The sequence below is a fragment of the Vanellus vanellus genome (assembly GCF_965231255.1).
Source record: "Vanellus vanellus genome assembly, chromosome: 2".
Classification (NCBI taxonomy): domain Eukaryota; kingdom Metazoa; phylum Chordata; class Aves; order Charadriiformes; family Charadriidae; genus Vanellus; species Vanellus vanellus.
In genome coordinates this window covers 2,412,898-2,434,447 of record NC_138906.1, presented here as the reverse complement: position 1 = coordinate 2,434,447, position 21,550 = coordinate 2,412,898, and the positions used below count along the sequence as shown (strand labels likewise).

Below are 21,550 nucleotides of genomic sequence, written 5' to 3'. Positions count from 1 at the left end.
TAATGGCTCATGAATCCATGTGGTCTGAAGCTCCTAGTTCTCTGGGGTCAGATATACATCTGCCCAAGTTGCCCTGAAGGACCTGGTACCAGGGTGGGAGTCATCTAACCACAAATGGATTATCCACATCTATGGAGAAGTCTGCATCAGCACTGGTTGTCTCGACTTTACCTCTTTATCCACCATGGAAAATAAAAAGGATGTGATTCCTTTCATGGTAGGGGAGGCGCTAAAGTGGAAGAGGTAAATTGTGCCTTAAAAATGCCTGCGTGTCTCCCGTCTTGGGGACCCAAAAGGACTGACCTAGCTGTCAGCGCCTAAAGTGTTAGATGCGAAAGCTACGTGTGATCAAACCCACGGGTTTGCCTTTCCTTCTGAGATTAGTGTGCATCCTGTCCCCCAGAAAGTTTCACTACACGATTTAGGCATTACAATGGAAAGCATGCAAACCTGCGGGCTCCATCTCTGTGCTGTTATTTTCGTCTGTACAGAGTGTGATGCTCTGCCACGTCGCCCCACTGGCATTTGGCAACCCACCTTGATTTATACAGTCATGAAATATAGTGTATGTATTTGTCAGCTATTTATATACTTATACTGTGGCAAGCCCTGGTAGAGCCAGTCAAGGCCAGAGAGACGACTTGAGTGTTTTTAATTACTGAGAGGCCATTAAATGCTTTAAGGATTTCTGTGTCAAATGCTATTAATCATGAATATATTACAATGTTTAAATGCTCTCATTTCTTGGCATTATTTTACCCTACTTCACGTTTACTATGATGGAACATTTTAACTGCCAAATGGCTCTCCATGAACTTTTTCGAGTGTCATGTATGGGAAGCCCTTTTGCTGGACATAAATAAAATGGACTTTAGGGTTCAGTGTATAAATGTTACATACAAATTGGTTCATTTGTTGTCTGTTTCTCGGTCTGTGGGAGAAGTACAAGCAGGACTTAGCTTTTGCTCTAAGTGGAGATGTCCTGTCTGGGTCCATGGTCTGGGAGATCTTCAAGTATTCTGGTCTGAGGCTGCTCCAGATGATGTTTTTGGGAGTTCACCTGGTTCCCACCATATTTGTTCAGGAAGCAGACATGTGGTGGTGTTTGGTTTTTATTATTATTATTATGCCTCTCCTTTATTATTATTATTATTATTCCTTTGTTTGTTGGGTTTTTTTTTGTTTTTGTTTTTGTTTATGTTTTTTTTTTTTATGTGAGATGTCAGGAGTTCCCCTGTGGTTGTAAGAAAGAGTCTGTATTGTCCTACTCCCAGTTGTATGTACAAATGAATTGCCAGTTCCCAAGGTCAAAGGATGATATTTTATTTTAGTGTGCACGCTGAAGCAAAATTTTGGGTAAACATAACAAATTCAGTTTTGATTCGCACCTGCAATGCATTGCTGCAATTTGAAGGTTACACTGGAGACATCTGTAGCAATAGGAGATTCGGGGCTACTTAAACAGATTGGGTTCCGATGGCTCCAGGTAAGGGTTGAGACATCTCACCAAAGGCCTCTGCCGAATTACCTCCTCAGCCAGTTCACTGGCATCTTTCCTTACCCTGTGACAAAAGTGAAATAATTTGATTTAGCATGGGTGCCAGCTGAAGAAAGCTAAACAGTGATCAATCCTCCTCCGTTGGCTGAGGTCACTCCCAGGTCATTGCTACACCTTGGCTGATTTTAGCTATTACGTTGTGTTAACGTGGCTATCTATTTACATTTCTGAGTCCTATATTCGGGGTTTTCAGAGAAGGAGGTCATGGGAAACTTAACGCATTTTCGCTTGTTTTTGCAAAACTTTATACTCCGCTGGTCTTGAGCAAAGGAAAAGCTTTCTGTAAGAAATATGTGAAATAAGATCTGTGTTTAGGTGTCAAGTTGCAGCTTGAGGTGAGTGCATCAAGCTCTGAGGTGTGAAATACTTTTGAGAAAATGAACCACTTCCCATAGAAGAAAAATAAGAAAGACACGGAAAAGTTTGCTGCTACCAAATCCTGTGCCAGAATAATTAAAGTCTGCAGAGCCAGTGTGACACTTGCGAGTCTTCTCACCTGAAATGTGGGCACTGAACACAAGATATTCCTAAGTAAAAATATTTCATAAGTAAAGATATTATAAGCTTCCTATAACTAATACGGCTTGTGTTTTAAAACACACCAAAACAGAGCTTACTATGCAATAGAGTTAATTGCTATATGCCCATGGCATATCGCTGCTGTTGATTATGGTGGTGCAGGTAGGAAGCCAGGCCCACGGCGACTGGATGTGGACATTAGCTAAGCCTACTTTGTAGTCCTGCACTGGGCAAGCCATCTTCTGCTTGCCTGACTCTGAGAGCGAAGGTCCCCAGCAGAATCCCTACTGTCCGCTCTCAGCTGCAGGAGACATACGACATACCTCATATGGGAAAAAAACAAAACCAAAACCAAACCAACTAGAACAGCAACCAACAAAACAAAACAAAGCAAAGCAAAACCTAAATCAAACCAGGTCTGTACCGAATTGCATGAGAAATATTACTGTTCCTTCTTGTGGAAGGAGACAGCTCCACATTGAATGTCTATTGGGAAGTCCTTATGGCCCATGTTTGTAATGTTCATGGATCAGTTCCCACCAACAGGAGCCATTTCCTCCAATAGATCCACAACTCGGCTCTTGAAATTACAGTTCTGCTTTATCCCAATCATCTATCTTCTCAAAACAAAGACACAAAAAGCTGGTAGTCAGTGAGGAAAACAGCCGTATGGACAAAGCCCCAGTAGAAGTATTTTCCCTTTGTCCAAGATTTGCCAGCAGGAGTTTTGCCCTCTTCCTGGCTAGTGTCAACCCAAGTTAACTGCTTTCCTATTTTCTTTTTCCATCCTTGCATACAGCTCAGGTTGCAGAAGACAAAAAAGAAGAAGTTCCCACAGTATCTGGAAAAGTGGACAAGGCTCAGGGTAAGAAAGACGGATCCAAAGGCTCCAAGAAGAAGGACGGTGAAAAGGACCAGAAAGAAGGATCCAAGAAAGAAGGGAAGGATGGGGCCAAAAAGAAAGAAGGAGAAAAGGGAGAAAAAGGAGACAAAGGAGAAAAGGGAGAAAAGGGAGAAAAGGGAGAAAAGGGAGGAAAGGACGCTACTGACAAGAAAAAAGGTGGTGCGAAGAAAGGTGAAAAAGAAGGCGAAACAGTAAAATCAGGTGGAAGCGCAAAAACTAATGGCAAAGCTGGTGGGAATGCCAAAGCCCCAGCAAAGAAGAAGTGACCTTGCTAGAAGACAGCGCTGGCAGTCTGTCAGGGAGGACACTGTCATACTGCCGTGGGTAGAGCTCTGGGAGCAGATAGGACATGCTGTCTCCATATACTCAAGTGGTTGAGTGCCACTGGATGCATGGATGTATTATCTTTTGAAGACCAGGTAACTGTTTTTTTTTGTTGTCCACCAAAGGAAGAACTGGCCATTTGGCTACCCAGTGTCTTGCAAATAAAGTGCAGTGTGCAGAGCTACACGATGACAACAACAGGAACCAAACTGCAACCTGAAGTGAGGATCAAGGCTTTGGATAAGCATGGAAATGCACAGAGATGAAGATCTAAACTAATTGGAGGACATGATTCATTTAAAACTTGTTCTTCTTGAGGACTTTAAGCAGTTTGATAAATATGTACGAGCACTCATCTCCTCCTAAATAAGATTTGCATGTGGGTAATTTTAGGGTTTAAGTACATTCTGAATGCTGAAACCCAAAGAATGGAGTTTTCTACGCCATAGCTCATGTGTTTTCTGAGAGGTGGCTTGGACACATGGGAGAAAGCTTTCCTTCCTTCTCAGATGCCTGTTTCTCTGGGCTGCTGAAGGACACACAAAGAACTGCATGTCTCCCAGACTATTTATCCACCTTTTCCTCTTTCTTTTTTTTTTTTACGAAAGACATACAAATCAAGCTGTAGGAGGATGTGCACAGAATAATAATAATAATAAAAAAACATACTGCATCTGTGCTGCTGTAGGCAGTAGCTGTCCGCAGTTCATCATCTCTTCAGGAAAGGCAGCAGACGACAAGAGCCCACTGGGATGAAGGGGATTGGAGATGATCAGCACGTTGCAGCAGAAACTCAGGGTCTCAGGGGAGCAGGGCTGAACGCATCCGTGTCTTTGCTCTCTCCCTAAGCAGTTTTGAAACCAGGGATTTTGCTACACTTTCATGTGGCTGCTGTTTATCTCACCTCCCAGAAAATTTTGAAGAGCAGTTTTATCAGGAGCAGCTTGTCTCCTCCTAGTGTGCTTTGTAAATATCTCAGCAATTTATGCCTTAAGATTAACAGCCATGGGGTATTTAGCTAAAAAGCTAATGGGGGATAGTTTGCAAGCTATTGTTATGACGAAAGCTCTACCTATTTTCTCTGCTGGCTACACCAGCTCTGAGTATATACACTGGCATGGCTTTGTCTACTCCGTGGGGCAACAGGGGGTTATCTCCAGCAGTTTATTTGGCTGAGGCCCCACCAGTTAGATTTGCATTAATCCAACTGCTTTCTATTCACCCTGTGGTTTAGACACAGACAGAGAGTTGATCCATCACTGCAAAGACATTTCTCATTTCTCCCACCTTTCCTTTCTCCTCTCTCCTCTCCCACCCAACCCATCCTAGTAGAAAATGAACCCAGCAAAATGAAGAGCACGTTCTGCTGTGTTAATGAGATCTGTCAGCTCATAAAAGGCCCCCAAAAGTACCAGAGCTGCTGAAGGGGTAGTGTAAGACTTGAGGAGCAAGAATGGGAAGATGTTTACGACCACAGAAATCACAGAATCACAGAATGGTTAGAGTTGGAAGGGACCTTAAAGTTCCAAACCCCCTGCCATGGGCAGGGTCACCTCCCACTAGGCCAGGTTGCTCCAAGCCCTGTCCAACCTGGCCTTGAATGTTTCCAGGGATGGGGCATCTCCCACCTCTCTGAGCAACCTGGGACAAGGGCTCACCACCCTCAGTGTACAAAATTTCTTCCTGATGTCTAATCTAAATCTCCCCTCTTACAGTTTAAAGCCATTCCCCCTCGTCCTGTCACTACATGCTCTTGTAAAAAGTCCCTCTTCAGCTTTCTTATATTTACTAAGACCATGAACAGAGACAGTTCACTGCCTCCAGGTGTGGTCTGCCATGCTAGAGTAGTACAGAGAGAAGTCGGGGTCAGAAATTCTGCCCCTATATGCAGACAAGTGGTTGGAGCCCTAAATCTCCATCCACTGCAATGATACCCAATGAGGAGTGGGGATATGTACATTATAGACATCTATGTTTAAGGCTGAAATCTCAGTCCCACCCTTATTTTTTCAAAGGATGAAGATGAGTGGGAATTGCAGCTTCCAGGCAGGAGCAGAGGACCTGGTTTCAATTCCCTCCTCAGCCTGAGAGGTCTCAGATGTCCAGGTTTATGGCTCAGGACAGCTGCATCCAGCTCTGGAGTCCCCAATATAAGAAGGACATGAATCTGCTGGATTGTGTCCAGAGAAGAGCCACGAGGATGATCCGAGGGCTGGAGCTCCTCTCCTATGAGGAGAGGCTATGATGAGAGAGTTGGGACTGTTCAGCCTGGAGAAGAGGAGGCTCTGGGGAGACCTTATTGTGGCCTTCCAGTCCCTAAAGGGGCTACAGGAGAGCTGGGGAAGAACTCTTTACTGGGGCACGCAGCGATAGGACGAGGGGGAATGGCTTTAAACTGGAAGAGGGCAGGTTCAGATTAAACGTTAGGAAGAAGTTTTTCACTGTGAGGGTGGTGAGGCACTGGCACAGGTTGCCCAGAGAGGTTGTTGAGGCCCCATCCCTGGAGGTGTTCAAGGCCAGGCTGGACGTGTCCTTGGGCAACCTGGTCTGGTGGGAGGTGTCCCTGCCCAGGGCAGGGGGGTTGGAACTGGATGATCTTCGAGGTCCCTTCCAACCTAAACCATTCTATGATTCTATGACAACTACTGGGCTGGAAGTACCACCAGGAAAAGGACTTTCATCCACTTTTTCAGCTGGAACAAAAGGGAATACAAGAGTCATACAGCCAGCTGAGGAGGAGGCAACCCTGCAGGAGCAGAGGTCTGTCATCTAGTTTGCGTGTGTATGTGCATGTGTAACACCTGATGAGGTACCAGTTCATATTAACGCGCCTTCACTCAGGGCGCTGCAGGGACTCCTCGTGCCGGAGTTCATGAAAGCACACCGATTCCAACACACAGAAACACGGCAGGTGTCAGTCATTACATTCCAGCTGTAATAAAGGAGACAGAAAATAAAGTAAGAAAGATTTTTAAAATCGCATTCAGGCCATACCCTTTGCCTGTGTGCAGAGACGTCACTCCCTGGGACCTGCACAAGGTTGCGTGAGCTTGCTGTGTATTTTGGGGGGGGCCTGAGTGGACGCTTATGTCTTACAAACTCCAGTTCACAGGTAAAGCAGCTGTCAGATGGAATCCATCTGTGATTTGGGCAGGAAAGCCTGTTTCCCCATCCTGCAGCTGGAAACGGGGTGCGGTGCTGTTAATCCTGCTATCGGTGCTCGTTAGGATGTGCAGAATGAGGATGCTGACTCAGTCTGCGCCTGCTTGGTGAGAGGGAAGAGGAGCAGATCTATTCCTGATCCAAAAGCTTCAGTGATGAACTTCTGCCCCTTTGCTTTGTCATTAAGCTCACCGTCACAGAGTAAAATAGCTCTTTCCTTAACCCACTTCTCCCCAGTGCAACCACTGACTCTCTCACAAAAAAAAAAAAGAAATTAAATAAAAAACCCTGCATCAGGACTGCTGGAGCCTTTGCAATTCATCTTAATTCATTTCTGCCAAGATCAGGCAGCAAATACATTCAAAGTATTGCATATTGGATCACACTTATTTGTGGTCGAGCCCTATCGAAAGAAAGATAATGTGTTAAAAACCCCCAATGTTTCTCCTCTGCGAATGACCAGCTTTGGGTCACCTGAGGGGATTTATCAACTTGTTTCTATGGGTAGAATTGAAGGGAATACAATACTGGGGGTTGCTGACTTTCAGGGAAACGTCTTGCCTAACAAAACTCATCATAAAGTCGGAGGTGGGCATGGGGGGAAGTAAATTTACAGGCATGGTGCAAAACTGGTGTGTGTTTCCCCCTAGTTTGTGTTACAGAGGTCAGGTGGAATCTGAAAGGCACGGTGGGTGTAAAATAACACTGCTGGTGTGGAGCACGCTGACCAACAGCAGCTTGGGAGCCGCTTTTTACACCACCAGATGGAGAAATTGCATTGGAAAAATTACATCGGCAGCTGCTGAAGCTTTGCAAAACAAATCATTAATGACATGATTGGAGATGCGTTGAGTTTTCTGAGAACGTGAGTGAGACAACAAATCCCAGGGGCCAAAAGCAGGATTTAAAACCCAAGGCTCAGCCTTCCATGTGGTAATGAGAGTAGCTCTGCTTTCAGTAGATTAGCCTGATGGTGTGTGCACGGCACGGGTGGTGTGGAGCAAACAAACCAAAGTACTACAGAGCCAGGACGGGGAAAGGCTTGTGGGATCTCCTGCTCCACATATTCCATAGCTTTCCACTAGAGGGGACCTTGTTCTTCCTCCGTAATATCTGAAGACGGTTTTAAAGATAACATGTGCTGGATACATTTTGTCTTATTTCTGGTGTTAAATCAAGCCTTGGCTTTGGTAACACCTCTTCTTTGGTCTAAAGAAGACTTTTGTAGCTTTGGTTTATTTACCTGAGCCATCATACCTTCTTCCAGTACTGTTCTTCCACTGGTTAATAGAGGTAAGAGTTTAGCTGACAGTAGCATAATACCACAAGGACAGCATTGATGTAAGAGACATCAAGAAAAGAGTCGTTGGCTTTGGTGGATAAAACTTAAGTCAGACTAGCTAGGTGTACCCAAGGAGTTGTGATGATCATAAGTCTGGATAAGCGGGTCGATAGGAGATGGGAAGCCAAAGTTTTTTAAATTCATTCCTGGTTCATTTGGAAAAGGAACCCATGGAAAAGCTGTCTGCATTATTTTCCTCATGCTCTCTTTTTCTTGTTGATTTTGCTTTTAGTGTTAATGAAAATCAGTGAAAAACTGAACATAGGTTATGTGCTGATCTGCCAGGACATACTACATACAAGGTGCATCTATTGCTAGGAAATTTCATGATATCTTTTCACCCCTAAATTGCAGCTTTCTCCAAAGGATGAAACCCTCTGGAGTAATTACAGCTGCCTCAGAGGCTCTCAAGGAAAAATACGGTCTTTTTGTTCTCTCTTTGTGTTCTTTCTTACACAGTGGGACTCTGAATAAGAACTGCTGTTTCTTATTTATTTCATGATACAGATCTGAATATTAGAAGCGTTTTGGCTCTGCCTTCAGAAAGTAAACTCTCTGTGCCCAGCTCGCTTTTGAGAGGTATCAAAGAAGAAATCTGGATCACCTCTGCTGTCCTGATCACTTGGTTAGACCCATGGAGAACAAATCAGGTCTTCCTTGGGACTGGGAGATTCCCCCTTACACCAGGTGACATGTGGAGTCCCTAACCTGAAGTAGAGCTGCTAAAACTATGGGTTTTTCTTTCCAGTGGCCAAAAAAAAGAGAAGGATCAACCCTCAAATATTTCCAGGACTGGAGATGGAGCTTTTCATCTGTAGGTCAGGTTGGGCTTTAAGTTACTGACATGGGTGGCCATTTTCAAAGAGATAGGGCTTTGTAGGCTTAAAGAGAAGGGGTCTTTTTTCAGAAACAGACATGCAAAAAATTTCCTTTCCCTCTTTTTCTTTCCTTCTTTTTTCTTTTTTTTTTTTTTTTTTTTGTTTTGGGGGGAGAGGGTGGGAGAGGGGTGGAGGGAGAAACCGAGGTCCTTTGAGCATGTTGCTACAAATGCACCAGCCAGCTAGACACCTTCATGAAGTATAACTCCAAAATCCCTAAGGTGTCTTAGAGATGCATCAGACAATAATTGTGAGATAACTCTGGCTCTCTACTGTTCCTAATTTCGTATGGCATTTTGCATGGCCCTCCCCTCATTTCTACACATAGACCCAAAAGATTTTTATGGTCTTAAACTTTTCTGCCTAAACAGAATACATCATCTTCATTTGCTGAGTCCCTTAGTCTGGACTCCTGCAGACTGAGAAGTGTCATGCAGGGTAACTGGGGCACAAGAGGCAATCTGCTTAATGTCAGAAGCAAAATATGGGACAATAGATGGGACCTGAGCACTGATCTTGTGAAAGAGGGCTTTGTGCACATTTCCTTCTTAAGATGCTCCAGGGATTTGATCTAAAATAATAGTGGCGGAGCCTCCCTAAACTTCACTATCTTCTCTTACTATGAAACTGCCTGTGCAAACGAAGTGATTTGCAGGGAGGTCATAGGACACAATAGAAATTATCCTATTTAAGACACAATAGAAATGCATGTTCACTTTCAAAACGTGCTGTTGAGAAACTAAAGAGGTGATACAGTGCACTGGAGGAACTCATTTTGCTTTGAGGAGAGTGAAAGGAAAAAAAGAAAACAAGACATAAAGACTTCGGTAATTTGCCTTTCCTTGGGCTGTTACAGCTCTCTTCAGTCTGTGATTGTAGGGAAGGGAAAGTCTCCTTTTACCTCAAGACCAGGAGAGCCCTCCAGAAAATCTTCAGTCCATACTTGACCTGTTCTGTTTTGCCTTTCCTGAGCATTTTTGTGCTAACATCCAGGACAAGAGGCTGGGTTGCAGGGACCTTTGGCTGCTCTAATGCTGAAGGGATACTGGATTTTGGTGGCCTTTGGACAGATAGCCTATTCTTATCCTCCGTAGTGTGTCTTGCCTGCTGCCTGGGGTCTGCAGCCATTTGGGGCCATCACTTCCAAGCACTTTTCTGGCTGGTCCTGCCTTGCTGTCTCTCAAAAACTGAGACCCATTGTGGTGGTCTCTACCTGATACCATTTCTAGCATTCAAAGACTTCACATGAAAAGTCCGTCTGCGGCTGACCATATGAGCTCTGGACTGTGTGTTCCTTGGTATGAGGAGGGATGGCTTTGAAACAAAACTCCCTGAAGCAGAAAGTCAGCTCTGTGCTTCGCAGCGAGGGTCTGTCCCTTGCCGTTTGTCCCTCCTACGTAACGTAGTGCTGTTCTCCCTCCGTCCCAGCCTCAAACCATTCAGCTCTGAAACTCAGTCACATCTTTTTCTTTGCTCAAGAGATAGGAAGTAGCTTATGGGAGGCTTTCTCCATAGGCAATGCATTCAGAATACCAATTTAATGAGGTTATTTTACAGGCTTTCAAATATTCCCTGGCTCCATGCTATCACACAGTGGTGTATCTTACTGATGCCAATGCTTCCATATGGGGATTATGATTTTTTAAAATTCATTTTAAACCTCCCTGGAGACTTTATTAAGACTTCCTGTAAGAGGACAGGGAGTCTAATACAGAGGTAAAGTAACAGAAACTTCGATTTTCACTAGAACAGGGCTTGACTTTATAAATTGAACATACTCATGCTCTCCCCCACCCTGTCCCCATCCCGTTTCCCCCCTCCCCAGCCCATAAAACAGTCCCTAGGATCAATGCCCCATGTGTATAGAAATAAAGACTAATCGTTTAATTTCTGTGGCTTTCTGTCTGATGAGTCGCCGAGCTGGGAGAGGGACAGAACTGCTGTGTAGGACTCAAGTCCTGTCCTGGCTGGAATGTGCAGTCAGGGGCGAGTTGCTGGGGACAGCAGATACATGGACGAGGGGGAGGACACGTTCACTGAGGGTCACTTGTGTTGCGTGTTTCTGGTTACTAATGAAAGGGCTTAACACACATTTCCCCTTTTCATTTACTCTCTTAGTCAGAGAGGTGGAAAGCTGGGCTGAGCTGACCCACTGGGTGGTGGCGTGTGGTTGAGGAGGAGACACACCAGGGAGACACGGTCCGTGGCAGTGCAACTGGGAAACCTCTCTCCTGGGGAATGTCTCTCCTAGGGAGCACAGACTATCAAGCAACAGCAAAAGGAATCTGAGAAGTACGAGCCCTTCAGCTCCACAAAGCACTTTCCAAGAGATCTGTGTGCTCCATGGGACCATCTTCACCCTGTGCAAGAAACAGGCATGGCTTTGACTGCCCCAGACCTTTTTGGGGGGATCAAAACCAACCGTTTCAGATGCACGTTTGGAAATATAGCAGGGATTTGTTACTATCCATTACCGCTCTGCAGACATAAGGTTGAGGGAAAGAGTCCAAAAGAATAATTTTTAATGCTGTCTTTGTTGTGGTGAACACCAGAGCCTGACAAGCTTTCTACTGCCTGCCATCCATACCAGGCCTGAATCTCAAGATCTCCCACACCTCTAGATGTACAACCTCTCCTGAAATTCCATCTTCCCTGAGCAGGATCAATTGCACGATGGGTAAGCGAGCTTCAGGCTATGTAGCCTTTGAGCTCCAAGGGGCAGGAGAGGAAGGAACGGACACAAGTCAGCATGGACACTGCAGGGACAGAAGCAAGCCCACCTCTTTGCCAGAATGGTCCTTATCAGCCCATGTGGGGTTGTTTTAACAGCCAGCTGTGAGGAAATGAGCTGGATGGGGATGCTGTGAATGCAGATTCCCAATTTTCATTTGGCTAAACAGTTGTATTTGCTTTTCATAGAATCATAGAATAATTCAGGTTGGAAAGGACCCTTAAAATCATTGAGTCCAACCGTTAAACTAACTCTGCCAAGTCCACCACTAAACCATGTCCCTAAGCACCACGTCTTTTAAATACCCCCAGGGACGGCGATTCCACCACTTCCCTGGGCAGCCTTTTCCAATGTTTGACAACCCTTTCAGTGAAGAAATTTTTCAGAATATCTATTCTAAACCTCCCCTGGCACAACTTGAGGCCATTTCCTCTTGCCTTATCACCTGTTACTAGCGAGAAGAGGTCGACCTCCCCCTCGCTACACCCTACTTTCAGGGAGTTGTAAAGAGCAATAAGGTCTCCCCTCAGCCTCCTTTTCTCCAGACTAAACAACCCCAGTTCCCTCAGCTGCTCCTCAGAAGACTTATTCTCTTCGTTGCCCTTCTCTGGACACACTCCAACACCTCAATGTCTTTCTTGTTGTGAGGGGCCCAAAACTCAACACAGTTGAGGGTATCCACCTCTAAATCTTACTTGGAATAATAGTTGTCCTAGGGTGGCTCATTCCTGAGGTGTGTATAGTGGAGAAGGGACACCAGGTGAGACAGAGCTGAGTAGGCACAGGGTAAAAAAGAACCTCCCACAGAGCTGGACAGCAATAGGCAGAACGTTAGAAATTCAGAGCTAAAGGGAGCAGAGCTGCAGCTTTGTCTTCAAAAGTGTGCACTAGGTCAGACAGCTGGGAAAGGGCAAAGAAGTCAACTGATCCAAGGAAGGAGATAGTGAGCAGCCTGACATATATGTGGAAAAAATTTCCAGGCGTGAAAAAAAAGAAAGACCCAGACATATGGTAATAGTCGAAGCATGGCTGTACACATCCAACAGCTTGACTCTCACAGTCCAGATATTATGGCCATAACATAAATGAAGCACGGTCCAATTTAGGATAGACACTTGTCAACTCTGGGCACAAATCCTCTTCTCATTGCACTCAGTAGATACATCTATGTTGGTAAAGAAATGACCCAGCACCCGTTCCATGGCCCAGAAGCCATCTGCCCCCCCAGGGCATACATCCACATAGCTGAAACCTGAAACTATCTGGTTGCATCCAAATTACGCAGTTGGAAGGATGCTTGGCTTGTGATAATGCCTGAACAATACTCAGGAATTGTTTTGGAAAATATTAGTTAACCTGGGCCAAAACCACGCTAGAGACTGAGCGAAAAAATTAACAGCATAGGTGGTGTTAGAACAATGTTTGGCCCATCTCCTGCTCTTGTTGAGTTGCTGGTATAAAGACGGTGAATGCTAATGGTTCCAGCAGCTGCTGATGGAAGTTGTAGATGATGGCAGACCACACATACATGGGGTTGTCTGTTCTTTTGTGGGTTCATTATGCCACTCCCTGAAACTTTGGGACAAAACCTTTGCTTTTTGTACAGTGCTTTGCAAATCCACACCATTTCCCATAGAGCAATGTAAGATCAGTCCTGCCTTAGCTCTGTTAAGGTTCCCCACCACCTATCAAAGATATACTCATGCAACAAGTGCCTGCCTGCCAGCCAAACATAAATTGACTGCCATGCTTTCCCATCTTCTTTTTCCTTCCTTCAGAGAAGTATCCTGGGCTTAATTCCCAATTTTCACTCATTTGTGTGTCCAAGAGCTGCCCTATGGGTGATTTCTGATGCCCATAAGATCGGTCGTCACAGGCCAGTGATGGCAACGTGAGACAAGCAACTGTAAAACAGAACCTCAAGATAAAGAAGGGGATTCAATTTAATTTAAGATTTCCATCCAGATTTTTTTTCTAAACAGTTGGAAAAAAAAAATCTTCTCAGAAGTAACACATTTTTGGTTTTTTGAGGGCAAATGCAAAGTTATTTCAATAGAATGATTTGCCCACATCTGACTGGAAAGAAACCCATTAGGCGATTCTGAGACCTCATGTCGTCTAATTATTGGGAATAGTTACTCGTGAATGTCCTTGATTGCCACAGAATTGTCATGTACCATCTTTGGACATTAGACAAATTACCCATCTAAGGTATTTCTGGAGCTGTTCCTGTATTGAAAAGCTTTATTTGCACTTTCAGAGTATTGTTAGCTTTGTTATAGAGGAAAGAAAAGCTGCTGAACTCTTCTTTCTTTGATGTGAAAGAGATGGTGGAGGCAGTGGAGCTTGAATGAAGTGCTGTGCTTCCCATCCCTGCACACAGATTTCAGCAGAGTTTTTGGGCACCAGCCACAGGCACAAATCCCCAGGCAATGAAGTCGGATAATTGCAGGGCATTTGGTGAAGATATGAGAAGACAGCCTATATTTTGGTTCACCGGCATTCAAAGGGCAGAGCGCAATGCACAAGGAAGATCTGCAGAAGGAGGACACTCGGAAGCTGCTCTGCTGGGATATTTACCGTGCCACGGAGATGAAGCAGGTCCATTGCCTTGGTGTTGCAAAGACGGTGCGTTTCTAAGGTTTGGTTTTACACCTAACATTTGGGAGATCGTCAGAATGTTGCAGAAGGTGGGCTACATTGCACTCTTCTCATTTCTAGCGATATGAAACAGCGGGGCAAGTTATAACGTTTCCAAGGAAGCTAAACCTGGGCTGCATAATCGAGGGCAAAAGAGATAAATTTGCCAGAAATCAACCAGGAGACTAGTGAATGGAGGACTTTGCATTGGTGACACATCTGAGTTAATACCCAACTGTCACAGGCGACCGTTATATACATTTCCAGGTTAATCTCATTAAACAGGGCCACCTAACAAAAAATATAAATATATATATATATATAAAACCACTGGATTTTCTGTGAATGTTTGTTCTTACATAATTCTGGCACACATGAAACCTAGATGTTAATTAAAGATGAAGCATTAGTTCAAGGACTGAATAGAAGCAAAGGCTGAACATGGTGGAACCATGCCGGAATAAAAGGTGGCCTTTTCTCTCCTTGGGGGGTTCAGACCTGACTTAAAAGAAGAGCAATAATTTCTGAGCATTTTAGCTGGTGCGTGAGAGGTCCTGCATTTACCAAAGGCAATAGATTCAACTCCAAGGTTACCAGACCAAGCTTTCAGAAGGTGAACTTCAGATTTTCTTAAAGAACCCACTGTCCCCCTGTTCTCTGTAAAAGTCTCAGTGTGACTTTGTTGTCCAATATAAGCTGTGACTGATGCCCTACATTCCCCAAACAGCGTTCTTTTTTTCAGTTAGGACCCTTGCAAGCATGAAGGTGATTTGAGGAACCCAGTCCTCATGGAAAATCCTCCAGGACAAGCAAGTTTCCTGTTCATGGAAAGGGGGTAAGTAAAAGCATCTGATCTGAGCCTTTCAAACAGCAATCATGCTCCTTTGCAGCCTTGAAAAGCTCAACCAAGCACAAGAACTGGCAAGAATAAAGGACATGCGACTTATGTAAGCACTGACCTGCTGTCTGCTAGGATTTTACCCATAAAATAAACTGTAAATTTACAATAGGATTTAGGCCTGATGACTGAGGCATCTAATGACTTAGCCCTTGAATGTGAACTTCTGAGAAAAAGAAGAATGCTCAGAAATGATTCTGTTTTCATTTCAGACTAACACGTTCATTGTGGGGAGGATCCAAGGACCTTTTTAACTACACATGTGTAAGAAAGCCACCTAGCCTGTATAATTTGAAAAATACCCACCCGTGGAAATGAGACCTCCAAAACGCCGTTCTGGCACAACAGCCATATCACATCTGATCCAATAATGCAGTTTAATTCTTTCAACAACTTCTTAGCTAGTTTGCCAAATCAGATTGTCCCACTGGCCAAAAATATCTCAGAAGGCTGCCAAACCTTTTCAGACAAATTCCCCAAACTGAATATTTTATCCTGTTATGTACTGGAAAGAGACAAACAGAAAGAAGAGTCCATTTTATTCTACTTACTGAGCATATACACAACAGCTCAATCTGAGGACTTTCAGAGAAACATTTCAGTGGCGCAAGAAGCTAATGGCTGAGAGGGACAAAAGAAGATTTGGAGAAAATTAAACCCCTATTTTATTTGGTTCTTTTACTTCCATTCAACTTAAACACACTTTTCCAAACACTGTTTCAAAATTCACACATTTGTGAATAGGAAAGGAGTGGCTGAATGTCACTCCTTTGTTGTAAAAGAGTGGAAAATATGGGAAATGATGGGCAAGGATTTAATGAATGCTGAAATGCAGAAAAACATACTGTGAATATCTGAGAAGGTTGATATGTCCTACACTCCATTTGGAGTTAGTATTGAAGGTCAAAGTGGTCCAGAAAGAGGTGAAGAAAAGCATCAGAGAAGCAGAAATAATGCTCTGCAAAGAAAATTGAAACAAAGTTTTACTGTAGAGAATGCCAAGGAAAAGCCTGGAAATAGTTTTCAAAAACCTCAAAGATCACTAACAAGATCAAAGAAATATTGTGTTTTCCTGGTCCACTGTGGACAGAATGAGTAAAATGAACTTAATTACAGAAACAGACATTTAGGGCAGGTAGTAGAAGAGACTCCAAATGATGAGAGTAATGAAGTATTGAAACCTCCTTCTGTCCTGTTTCAGCTGGGATAGAGTTAATTTTCCTTCTAGCTGCTGCTGTGTTTTGGATTTAGTATGAGAGTAATGTTGAGAACATATATTTAGTTGTTGCTAAGTGACGTTTACATTAGTCAAGGACTTCTTCAGCTTCCCAGAGAAGCTGAGTGAGAACATAGACAGGACAAGCTGGCCAAAGGGATATTCCGTACCACAGACGTCGTGCTCAGCATATAAATGGGGGTTAATTAAACTGTTTTTATCTCAATCCACGAGGTTTTTCCCCCCCTCTTCTTCTCCCTCTTTTCCCTACCCTACGCGGGGGGTGGGGGGAGAGTGAGCAAGTGGCTGCGTGGTCCTAGTTGCTGGCCATGGTTAAACCACGACACCTTCATTTTAGGATTTTAAGAACAGGTTAGATGCAAATCATGGTTGGTTTAGGCAGAGCCGATTCATTATTGAGGCTGTGACATGGACTAGACAATGTCTTGAGTAGGAAGGTGGCAGTTTTGTACACACAAGATGTGTCAGGTTTCCAGGCCAGAGTAGAAGTCATAAGACTTGTTTAAATAATTTTTAAAAATACGGTTTGGGAGATGCACTTTTATCCTCAGACTTTCTGCTTTCAGAGCTTCTTACTCCATATTTCCAGGCCTTGTTCTTCCAATACAAAGAAAACGGGAAAATTATGGTTTAAAGGCTGACTTGAAATCTACCAGTTGTCTTCTTTGTGGAGAAAAATGAAACCTTCTTTTTGCAAGTGACCCATCCTTCCAAAATTTAAGTAGTTTTTAAAAGATCTGAGGCACAGTTAGAACAAGGTAGGGGAATAGTGAGAGGGTCAGCTCAAATCTTGGGATCAAGACCCTGTTCTATCACGTTTCATGTTTGTCCTTAAATAATTAATTTCTCCTCTCTATGTTGTGACCACTGTCTCTATAGAGGGGAGAGAAAGACCTCTGCCCTATTTCCTGAGGCTGTTTGTGAGGAACAATGCGTTACAAGTCAGGGGTGCAGTCCTGTTGGCAAACAGAGCTGATAAACCCTCGGAAACCCGGTTAAAACTAAAGGGGCGCTAACATTGATTCTGGCAGCTGAGAATTTGTTTACACGGTGATTTCAGGCAGCTTCCAGGCCAGCCTGGGAGCTGGGGAAAACTCACAGGGTAGACAAGGCTTCATTGTCCTTTCTTTCATAAAAATAACTCACATTCTCCTGTTTCCCAGAAGTCATTTTGCCTTTACAGACATAAATATGGTGTTCTTGCTGAATCATTTCCCAACCTTCTTCATCGCCACCTGTTAGAGGCCGGTTTATGGTGCCCCATGTTGCCAAAGCTAAGAGCTCAAAAAACACGAGTCAGAACTCAACACCCCACCAGCCTGGCCAGTAACCAAGAGGTATCTTCAAAAACATACGTGTAAATGTACTTAAGCACATATACCCTGTGTACCCACTTTTTTTTACGTCTCTGTTTTGAACTCCCCCTGACAAGGGTAAGACTCCTCCTTCCTGGACCAGCTTTTCCCAGGGTGTTCCCTAGGGAGGCTGAAGGAGTCCTCGATCCTTTGAAAGCTCCCAGACAGGTTTCTTCAGAATTGCTCTTCCCTCCATGCCCATCCTTCACCCAAACCTGCTGCCTCACCACTCTGCTCCCTCAGCTGTGGTCACTGCTCAAGCATGGTATCATCCTTGAGTTAGGTGCAGAATACCTGAGGATGTAAGATGCTTCAAAACAGGCTCTTGGCATGGTTGTATTGGCAGCAAGTGAGCTCTCGAAGTTGTTCCTGCATAGTCCTGAAGAGCTGTATTTGTTCTGAGTGACATACTTTGCTACATCAGAAAACCCAAACCCAATCAGCTAGAGCCAAGAAACTCACCCTTACTGCATAGAAACAATTGGAACTTCTAAAAGCATAAACCAAGAACTTCTCCTTCTTTCCAAACTGGTAATACCAAGATTTTGTTCATGTCTATATTAATAAGTTAAAGAATATCAAGGAACTTGCCCCAGTGCAAGAATTCTGTCATCCATATAGTTCATTTCTTTTGTCCCTGGCCAATGCCAATTAGCATCCTTCCAGCAACTGTTTGGGCCTTTTTTGAAGTTTGTACAGGCCGAGGACTATTCCTAATATGCGGTACACGAAGATGTCCTGTTTCAGGTTGTCACAACCTAAAAGTAGAAGAACTCAGCTGCAGGGTTGTAGGCTGCACTGTGCCAGTTGGCCTCAGGGCTACCGGAGGGACCTTGACCCATTTTACTTAAGGGTTCAGATGTATCTATACCCAGAGTCAGGTTCATACTGAAGAATGTGAATGGAGAACACGGAAGTCTCCTGTCTTGGCTCACTCTCCAACTTCCTTTTTGTTTTACAAGTGCAGACGCAACCCATGAAACCATTGGAGCGCTTCCAAAGGACAAGCCAGATCCAATATTTATAGACTCAGCATAATTTAGTGGCTCCCATTCTCTTAATATATGGAGAAGGTTTTGTTTTATGGCTGTCAGACTTTTGTTCTTCCAAATTAATCATTGATACTAGACACATACAACATGGTGATAAATGTTTTACAAACGTCAGAGACATTGTAGATGTCAGACACCAAATTTGCTATCTGGGAAACAGATATTCCGAAGTCTACTATACAACAGAGTCAGGGAAAAGGGAAAAGGGAAGTTTTTTGCATAACCTTGAAATTCAACGGCAAATGTAAAGCGGCAGTACTCTAACAGAGTTGAACAGGCACTGAATAAAGCTGTTAATACCTTTAAAGGAGACACTGCTTATTAAAGCAGCATTGAGGGAAGTTGCCAACTGAATCAGGAAACCTTAGACGATATGCTTCATGTGTACGCTTTGTGAAACTGTCTGACTCAAGGATAAAATGCTGACAAAATGAAGATGATGAAATACAGTGTCACTTGTTCGACAATTTAACCTCAAGTAGAGATTGGCATCAAAGTGATTTAAAGCTGCTACCAGTTCCAGTCCATCTGCAGTGGTGTCTACCTCTCCTATCTGCTTTCCACTCTTAAAAAAATCTCCTGTATTTTCAGAGGTGGAGGAGTTTTTGTTGTTGTTTTTAGGATTTTTTTCTCTTTTTCTCTCTTCTCTTTCAGGAGGATTTTGTAAAAGACATTTGACATTTTTCTGGGAAGACACAAATAGGTTTCTCAGCTGTGGGATTTCATACCAAGGCACACTACGGAGAGAGGCTAATGGGAAAAAAGGCAAGTGGGTGAAATCGGAGAAGACAACCAGGAAAGGGCAACTGTGTCATAAGGTACCTTTGAGACTCCCATATGGTCTGCCAACATCATGGGCATGCTTTGAACCCCTCAGAACCTGTCAAATGGCACTACGTGCTCAAGTGTAGTGAAATGAAAAGAGTCCCTGAGGATGATTCCTGTTGTCACCCTGGCCCATAATGAAGCACCCACCTTACAGATATTTCAAAGACTATTTCTGATTAGGGGTATAGGTACGTTCTGGAGTCCAAAATAATGAAGGATGTGGTATTCAATTTGTTTTGTGGCCCTACCCAACAGCACAAAGATACCGTTCCTGCTCCAAGAACTGGAAATCATTTTCTGAGTATCCAAGAGCAAGTCTCTGTCCAAGCCACTTTCTCAGCAAATAGAAAAAACGAAGCTAATTCTCTCTTATATCAGCACAGTTTCTACAGAACAGGTCAAGGACAAACCAGGATCATAAATGTGGAAAAGTATGTAGAACTAAATAGGAAGAAGTAAAATTTACATCTTTGCATGAAGAAGAAGAAGAATAGGTCTAATCTATGCAACAACTCCTTAATGTCCAACTATTTTCAGCTCTGGGAAATTTAAATGTGTCTTTTTCCTTGTTTTTTTTCGAGGTCTTGTCTGGTTCTCTTATGAGCTTTCAGCATGCATGGCGCCCTTGGATGGAAAGTTATTCCTCAGGTTTCCTAGTCATTATGTCAAGAACCAATGCTTTTTGTTTATTTCAAAACTGATTCCTACGGGCTTCATTTCTTGTCCCCTGTTTCTTGTAAAGCAGGCAGTGAAAGGGCCCTGGAGATGCTGCGAAGGCTGGAGCCCCTCTGCTGGAAGGACAGGATGGGAAAGATGGGGGGGTTCAGCCTGGAGAAGAGAAGGCCCCAAGGAGACCTTAGAGCCCCTTCCAGTCCCTGAAGGGGGCTACAGGAGAGCTGGAGAGGGACCCTTGATCAGGGAGAGGAGTGATAGGATGAGGGACAATGGTTTTAACCTGGAAGACGGGACACTTAGATTAGATATCAGGAAGAAATTCTTTACTCTAAGGGCAGTGAACCTCTGGCGCAGGTTGCCCCAAGAAGCTGTGGCTGCCCCATCCCTGGAGGTGGTCAAGGCCAGGTTGGATGGGGCTTGGAGCAACCTGGGCTGGTGGGAGGTGTCCCTGCCCAGGGCAGGGGGGGTTGGAACGAGATGATCTTCAAGGTCTCTTCCAACCTAAACCATTCTATGATTCTATGATCTGGGTTTGGCCAACACATTGACTTGCTCCAGGTAAGAGCCAATGAAGACGACCATCAGGAGAGGCAGGACTGCAAGCTTGTTCCCCAACCTAACACACCGATATAGACACTGACTGCTGACCAGCTAAAACACAAAGCATGACCCTCAGGCCTCATGCCCAGATTTCCTCATTTAACTATAGCAACCTTACCTATTCCGAGTAGGAGTGAACATGACCAGCTCCTTATTGAATCTAAGTTCTAGGACTAAAGAACTTCTTGTCCTTGTCCTCCATCCTAAATGTCTTCTCCGTCTTCTAAGGTCTCTGGTTTCCTGGTGCTGGTAAACTGAGGCACAAGAACAGGAGTTCTGTAACTAAATGCAGACATTGGAGTTGCCAATGTCTACAGCTGGTGAAGGCAGCCCAGGCTTCTTTTATTGCTTGCTAAAAGAAATAAATGCTCCTAAGGCACTGCTCTTCTCATTCTAAGGTAGACACTAGATCAAATAAATTTCTCCCTAAGAGGCTCCATTTCTTTCTACTGACTACAAAAGGAGCCCAGCGTCACTAGACCGGAGGCATAGATGTAGACATCTAAAAATATTTGTGGTTTCTCTCTGTGTGGTGTCCTACTGTAGAGCAGATAAGGGTGGCAAGGTCTGGCACTTGCAGCAGGAAGCAGTGATAAGTGCTGCTGCAGAGCCCCAGGATGCCCATCTCCGCGTTACACACTTTGATAGCAACAGTACAGGGAATCCCAAAACTGTGGTCTCCGAGACAGCCTGGGAAGCTGTGAGGAAGAGCCAGGAAACATAAAATGGGTTCTTAGACCTGAGGGGTTGATGATGAAACACCCATTGCTAAAGGGTAGTGATGTGAGAAAGAAAGGTAAATGGAAGAACACCTCCATCATCCAGTTGCCAGGGTTGCAGTTCCTCC

At 44.1% G+C, this 21,550-nt stretch overlaps 1 protein-coding gene across 1 annotated transcript in view; it reads left to right on the top strand.

Moving 5' to 3' along the window:
• The window catches only part of TMIE (transmembrane inner ear), a gene marked incomplete at its 5' end in the record, with an annotated part of 42,719 nt that extends 39,377 nt beyond the window's left edge, over positions 1 to 3,342 (top strand). The window contains one exon of the mRNA XM_082479753.1: positions 2,877 to 3,342. Within this exon, the coding sequence (XP_082335879.1) occupies positions 2,877 to 3,247 (371 nt within the window). The 3' untranslated portion in view covers positions 3,248 to 3,342. The remainder of the gene's footprint in view (positions 1 to 2,876) is intronic.
• Between the last annotated feature and the right edge of the window lie 18,208 nt (positions 3,343 to 21,550).